Genomic DNA, 7,781 nt, shown 5'->3' with positions numbered 1-7,781 from the left:
TGGGTCAAGAATCTAAAACTTTATAACCATTGTAAGATGTTAAAGTGCACATGATAGCACAGGTACACTCTAACTGTTGTCCGCATAGTCCACAAAATAAATGAAAAAACTATGCTGGCCCTAGTAAGATAGGAGGAGCATGACAATCCCAAATCGAATAGGATACTCTTCTATATAACCATCTAAATAAATACACTGATTTCCTTTCTCTCCCAAGGTAATTATTACCTTACCCAAAACTACACACTAACTAGTAACAAGCAATTCCTCATTACTGGGAGGTAACCCAGGATTCTACATTTTCAAAATGCCGCATGATATTCATCTATAGTTTGTTTCATTGCATCCAATTGTGACATAATAAATTCCACCTTTTTGTGACAAATCTCATTGGCTATTCTTGGACCATAGTCACATTTCTCAAATGGACGATATTCACAAGCACTTTTGATTTCGTCACGCAATGCCACCTGAATGTCCTGAAACATTTGAAAATAATAGTTAAAGCACAAGTTTGAGCATAAAATTCATGATGAACTCGAACAAAACAGAGTCAGTTGATCATAAGTTCACTGCTTTGCTTTGAAAAATCCACTGCATTTTCATTATTTAATTAAGGATAAGTAAACTTTTCATATATATACAGATTTCACACTCAAGTAATTTAACAAATACTATACAAAGCAAACGAAACTATTTCTTGACAATTTATATTATAAAAGAAATTCCATTTACAAGTACCAATTACCAATATATATGCACTTGTGCACTTATTAGTTGAGATTTAAATTATATATATCTGAGCAAAAATAGGAATTCATTTCATATCTACAATTTGGGTTCATTGAGTTTTATGTTTAGTTTACTTGTCATAGCTTAGTATTGTTTGAGTAACCTGACTAATTATGTAATTTGTCTCGAACAATTCAGCCTTAATTTTAAATATGAATAAGAATATTTTGAATATATCAAACTATAATTTTGCTAAAACACAAAGACCAAATTTATGAGGAACGTGTAATAGGCTGTAATAACAAGAACACTGGTAGATTTTAGCCTCACGATTTTTGGAGCTCGGAGACTACTTTAAGTTGAAGTTAAAAATAAAAGCTTTTAGTTTAAATATAATGTTGCTAGGTAATCACTAATTCTATCTTTTTAAAATAAAAAAGATACTTTTTGAAATTATAATGTCATAAGCATCCAAACACTTGGAAACACATCCTTAAAAACTAGCTATTATGGGGGAGAACCAAATATTCAAAGACTCCACCCAGCATCCCATATTACTCTCTATGTGAAACTTAAGGCCCTCATAATACACAAAGCTCCTGTCATAATGTCGTTGACACATGTTTAGAATGTCATTATTTAAAACATTTATGTATAGCAATACCAAAAAGTTCAAATTCCAGTTCATAGAAATCCTGGCTGCAAGTAATATCGGTGGTGCTATGGGACTGGGTTTCGGTTAATTAAGGGAGTATAGTCAGAGTTGTTTTAGTAAGAAGCGTACGTTTCTAACAAGTTTGGCAAATATAGGATATTAAGATATAGGGAGAGGAAGATTTGGGGTATGTTCTATCTCAAGTTCTAGAAATGTAGAGAGTAACAGCTTATATTCATTTTTCTCTCCTAGTAGAGTTGACATCCGTAATACAGGGCTAATGGAGATATTATCAACAAAAAAATATCTTTTCATTAATTTTTTTCACTAAATTCAATCATTAATTAGACTGATGCCATTTTGGTAGTGTGCTCATTTTGGGACTTGAACCCATAAGGCCAACCCCTTTAGTATGTGACGAAGTTGTGTATATATCCAAAAATCATAGAGAAAAACGCAGAGGCTACATATAGTAGCTTCTGCTGTGAAGCAGACGAAGCATCCATGAACACAGATCCAAACACATGGTTAATATACATGTATACACCAAAAAGTAAATTGATTTCTGTGAGACAAGGACCTTGATTAATTGCATGAACTCAAGGCAGTGATTTTGGACCACATCTTTCCTAGGACCAACAGGGCTTGCAAGCTCATCCATTACTCCTCCGGCAAGCTCCAAAACCTTCACGATTCTCTACAATGACCAGCAGAAAAGGGGGGAAAAATCAATTAAAACAAACTATAATGTCCTGTGACATTCAGGACCCTTTTGTAAACGTTTTCAAAATTTACCTTTTCTACATTCTGAAGTCTCTGCAAAGAAGTTGTCTGGCCCTGTGAATCCATGGATGCGGACTCCTAGTGTTCCTTCTCAAATTCAGGTCTATACAATAAATTATGTGGAGAACAAAATGATCCATAAGACTTCAAAAGCATCAAATGCACAATTAACAATTTCATAATCACATAAAGTGACAACTGTAACAAGTGTCGGATTGGGATGCATCAGAATGTAAGGATTTATTAGTCAATAGAATGGTAAAAATGGCCATCTAGAATATCATAAAATACCAATTGATAAATAGTAAAATGAAAGAGAAAAAAATTGTTTCTTCTTTAACATTTTCTGTGACTCGGACATCTTGTTTATCTCTCTCATGAAGTTCACAGGTCACGGCTAGAGCATTGTGCCTCTATCTCTATCAGTTAGAATATTTCCTTCTCATCTTGCAGGAAGCAAATCTACTTCCAACAAACCATGAGCATGGGCTTTACACTCATTTACTACACCATTTATATATATGTTCTATTTGGATTAACCCTTGAATGCCAAGAATCTTACAGTCAATTTCAGAAATCACTTTAGGGAACAATAATCCTTTGCTGTTTGGATAGCCCATCTAAAGCTAAGAGCTTCTGCAACTGCTTTTCACGACAGTAGATGAGATGAGATGTAGGCACGTAGCAGATGCCAAAATCTGGCCAGCACAGTCGCTAAACACCACCCCTTAACCAGCACCTCTGTTAGTGACAACGGAAGCATCAATATTAGCCTTGAAATGTTCTCGGACTAGAGGCTTCCATGAGTCATTTATTCATCTCCTGCTTTGTGGATATTAACTATAGATGTATATATGGTTTCGTAGAAAAATTCTAATTACTCCCTTTTTCATGAAACCCAACTCTTTCATTCTAAAAAGTAGAGTAAATAATACTCTTCTTTGGCTTCGAACATTTCAAAATTGGTCAACCCTGTACCATTACATTCTACATACCTAAATTTCTATTAAGTATTTCATCAAACAGGTTCTTGGCACTCTAGCAGTTGTCCATTTCAATGGGTGGGGCTATGAGGAGAACAAATCGATCCCACTCAACATGACTTAATCGAACCGTTTTTCTTTTGTTTTGAACTTATTATTGTTCTAGTACTGTTATTCTAAAATAATACTAATGAATTGACAGCTTCTGGTTGAATGCGTCTAACAACTCATTTAGGGTTCCGTCATCAAAGTGTTTTTCACAGAATACACTCTGAAACTGGTTACAGACTAAATCAGATCAGGTTTTCGAACCCATAACCAATTTTCACGGTAAATCACTAACCCAGAACCACTTCAGAACACCCTTCTGAGATTTACATATACGATTATGTAAGGAAACATAAGAAAAATACAAGCAAATGAAGGAAGAAAGGAAATCAAATTGATCACTGACAGTGTAAGATGAGACTTTGCTGCCGTGAACAGAAGGACGCTGAAATCAACTGTGCTGGTTGAAATAGAGTTTTCTCGGAAACAAGGAAAAAGTTGTTCAATGCCTGCAGAGGAAGGAAAAGAAGAAAGAATGGAATTGAGAGAATGTTTTTGCAAGTCAACTAAATAGATGCAATACAATAAACTTTAATTTTAAGTATCTTTCAAATTTCATTACTTTTATAAATAAATACCTTAAAGTTCAATTCCATCTAATTGGTCCTTAAAATTATTCTTTTTTTTTAAATATTTTTATATTAAGTTAAATCAAGTTGATTATCTTAATTGTGAATCATTTATTGTTTTTTTTTAAATTTTTCATAAATTATTTTCTTCTTACATTAAAATAGTGTTTTCAGTCCCTAAACTATTGTCCTTTTCTGATTTTCGTCCCTCTTTCAAAATAAGGTACAATTTGGTCCTCATTTTTTTCGAAACTCTAGTTTTAGTCCTCGAAACTTTGGTTTTAATCCTCGAAAAACTAACCTCGAAAACTACCACATTTTTAACGGTGTTAGTTTTCGAGGACTAAAACCAAAATTTTGAAAATAATGAGGACCAAATTGTATCTTATTTTGAAAGAGGGACGAAAACCAGAAACGGTAATAGTTTAGGGACTAAAAACATATTTAACCCAAAATAGTATATAGTACAACTAGGATTTAGAAGAAAAACAACAATTAAAATTATTTATTTTTCTTTATAATTTGACTCTTATAATTAATCATTTACATTAGGTTGTCCTATTTTTAAAATTTAGAGTAACTTAATTATATATATAAGTTATTTTTAAGTAAGTGTTTTCTTAAAATTTTCATTTTAAAAAAAAGTATATTTTAAAAAACAATTAGTCAATGGCTTAATGATTTTGGTTCAATTTTTTCCTTATGTGAATTTTGTAATATTATGAGTTGAACTGAATTAACATATCTCACTCACTTCTTCCTTTTATATATATATATATATATATATATATATATATATATATATATATATATATATATATATATATTATATAAATTGTTATAAAATTATATGATTAAATATGTTTTTAGTCTTTTAATTATCAAATAATTTTAGATTTAGTTTCTTTTTTAAATTTTGATATATTTTGATTATTATCTTAAATGAAACAAACATTTATAGTTTTCTTATTGACAAAAATAAAAATATATCAAAATTTAAAAAAGAAACTAAATCTAAAATATTTTTATAAAGCATATTTAACCCTGATATTATATTATGATTTGATATATGTAAGACACATGTGACACTTGATTAAAAAACAATATCCATATACATGCTTCATTTTTATTTTAATGATTTATTTATATGTTGCAGTGGTTTTGGTGGAGCCGTCAGAAATTTGTGATATTTATAAGTATGGGATACTGCTGCTAGTTCATTAGGGAAGAATAATATCAAAACTGAAGCCTATTATACAAGTGAGATGTATACTTCTGGCATAATTCTGAAAATCTTTGAAGTTATAACATAACACATTTTCTCATTAACGTATTTTAAATTTAATAAAGAATATATATGGGTAATGTATCAAAATATTATAAAATATTATGTTAATATATCATTATTTTGAAATAAAAAACTACACCACGATTATGAAAAGTTAAAATTTCATAAATACAAGAAAAGAAAAAGATGGTTCCCATTGAATAATAATAAGGTCTATGGTGTCAAGTGGTGGATGAAAAACAAAGCAGTAGTTAAAAACATCTTTGGAATTTATGTTTCGTCATATAATTGTCTTAAAAATATTAATGAAAGAAAAAAATATTTAAACTATTTTTTACTTCGATTTTTAAATGATACGAAACATACAAAATTTTAAAATCCTATATCTTAAACGTGATAAGAATTTTCATGTCTGGCATACATGTTACACAATATTAGATATCAGTCGGGTTCAACAAATATCGTTGGTATAATCTTTTACTTTGTTAAGTAAATTTCTTCCTTCATCTGTTTCATTCTTCAAGGATTATATGAAGGTTTTGATCAATAAGTAGTAAAAAACATCAGAGACAGCTCAAACTGATGATGTCATGAAAAAAATTGTGATAATATGCAAATAACAGGAATAATATTTGCTTTTTAAGGAAGTTTCTATTATATTGCAGACACAACATTTTTGCCTACCATCCTTCCTCAACAACAAAGGAATAAACAAATAGATCTGCGACAAGTCTGATAAACAAGTAGCTTATTACATTATTGCAACCCATCTTTAGCTGTAAGAGAGCATCTGGGACAGAAAGGAAGACATAAAACAAGCAAAAGCTGGATCTTATGCAAAAATCTCTAACTATAAGGATCAATTTAATTCCTTGTGACACCAACTCTGGTCCTTGGAGAGTTTCGAAGCAAGTACTTCACAACTTTGCTTATTTGTCCATCAAAAAGTTCTATCAATTTGCTTTTCACTCTCAATGATTCCAATCTAACAAAGCAGGGTGGTTGAAGTCTTGTTGAACCATCAGAGAGATCCTGCACAGTTAGAGCAAATTGGATACATGCATGACTCAGTACTGCAATCTCTTTTTTCTCTTCATATGAATGCAGACATGTTTTGAGCATAAAAAATATGAGGAGCAAAACAAAATGAATGCTAAAAGAACTTACAACTAGTATTGCTTGAAGGGTAAATGAACCGAGAGTCAATATCCTTGCATTGGCCAGTGCTTGCATCAGTTTTACGATGATTGAACTTTTCACCATAAACAAGCCAATACTCACGGCTCCAAGAAGAGGTAGATTGCACACAGAAGAGAGATGGTGATTATTAACACCCTTGATGGTGAAAGAACGAAGATTCGGAGTAGAAAGTGCAATGTTGTAAGCTTTTTTTTCAGCAAATATATTGTAACTGTATATCTTGATGCTGAAAAGGGTATTATTAGATATGCAGAGAGCTTGTGAATCATTTTGCATAGAGCAGTTTCGAAGGTACAAAGTTTCTAACACGCGACAGTTTGAAAAAGGCTCAACATACTCAGCATCGGCAGTAGTTGCAGTAAACTTAACACGTTCAAGATGCAGACTTTTTAGAAAGGGCAAGTGCAAAGAGTCTGGAATCACCATCACATTTGGATCATAAACATTGCAAATCTTGAGGGATGTCAAAGACTTACAAGAAAAGATGAAAGGGAGGGAACGAAATGCAGGTTTGCATGTTAAATCTATACGCATTGTCAAACGCTGCACATCATGAACCATAGCATATTTCATGATCAAGTCTAGAACTTCAGACTCAGTTGGACTTATAACTACAAGATTTAGCAGGGAATGAGAATGATCTCTGCTAGACAAAACCCATGACACAAATTTTCTGAAACAAATGTCCCCAGTGTATCTGGCACAGAATGTGAGACTGGTGAGACATTTGCAGAGATTCTTCCATCTTTTAGACAGAACACATGTTTGAATAGCAGCTTTTGTGCTCATAAAACTCATTATGTGGAGCAAAACACAATCAGGCAATTCACTGATTCTGTCCTTCTCATCTTTTCTGCATCTTCTCTTCTGTCTCTTTCTTTTCATTACCAACTCTCCCTCAATTTGTTTACGTTTTGGAGCCATCACTTTCTACTTTTTCAGTTCTACACTGTGGTAGCAGAAAGTGATAGTTAAAGGGTAAAACGAGTTTGTGAAGAACAAGACAATATTACTTGTCTTTTATAAGCAACAGTTTGTAGAATATTGCATCAGACAATACAAAAGTTTGAACCATCGTACTGCATTAAAATCTTGATCATATTAGGAAGGTGAAATTGTTAATTTTTCATTAATTTATATTTTACTTAATACGTGACTGTGTTATTAAATTTTATGCCTATATTATTTATTGTAATCTACTATTTGTTTTTAAGATTAATGGCAATGTATATTATGAGTGTAAAGACATTGACATCAGTAATTGTTGGTATGATTTTGAATATATTTATTACTATATCGGAAAAATTGTGATTAGATTACAGTGTATGCAAATATTAATCGATCCGCGTTTGAACAATATTTTGTCTGATACTATGGAAGAATATTTTTTAATTTAATTACTTGACATATTTGATAGAATTTTACTTATATAATTTCATACATTTATTAATTTATCATACAAT

General features: G+C 31.4%; 2 protein-coding genes across 2 annotated transcripts; both read right to left on the bottom strand.

The window, feature by feature from the left end:
• Positions 1-3,767, bottom strand: LOC124840261 (mediator of RNA polymerase II transcription subunit 11). The gene is made up of 4 exons (XM_047316282.2): positions 3,608-3,767; positions 2,183-2,273; positions 1,968-2,084; positions 1-479 (listed from the first exon to the last, which is right to left on the bottom strand). Exons 2-4 carry the CDS (start codon positions 2,234-2,236, stop codon positions 303-305), a joined length of 348 nt encoding a protein of 115 aa, XP_047172238.2. The 5' UTR covers positions 2,237-2,273; positions 3,608-3,767; the 3' UTR covers positions 1-302.
• A 2,215-nt stretch (positions 3,768-5,982) lies between these two features.
• Positions 5,983-7,242, bottom strand: LOC124840260 (putative F-box/FBD/LRR-repeat protein At1g78760). The gene is made up of 2 exons (XM_088111358.1): positions 6,286-7,242; positions 5,983-6,150 (listed from the first exon to the last, which is right to left on the bottom strand). Exons 1-2 carry the CDS (start codon positions 7,240-7,242, stop codon positions 5,983-5,985), a joined length of 1,125 nt encoding a protein of 374 aa, XP_087967484.1.
• Between the last annotated feature and the right edge of the window lie 539 nt (positions 7,243-7,781).

Source organism: Vigna umbellata, chromosome 4, assembly GCF_029865625.1.
Source record: "Vigna umbellata cultivar VRB3 chromosome 4, Vumbellata_1.0, whole genome shotgun sequence".
Taxonomy (NCBI): domain Eukaryota; kingdom Viridiplantae; phylum Streptophyta; class Magnoliopsida; order Fabales; family Fabaceae; genus Vigna; species Vigna umbellata.
Note: the sequence above shows the minus strand (reverse complement) of the source record. Positions and strands in the feature narration are given on the sequence as shown.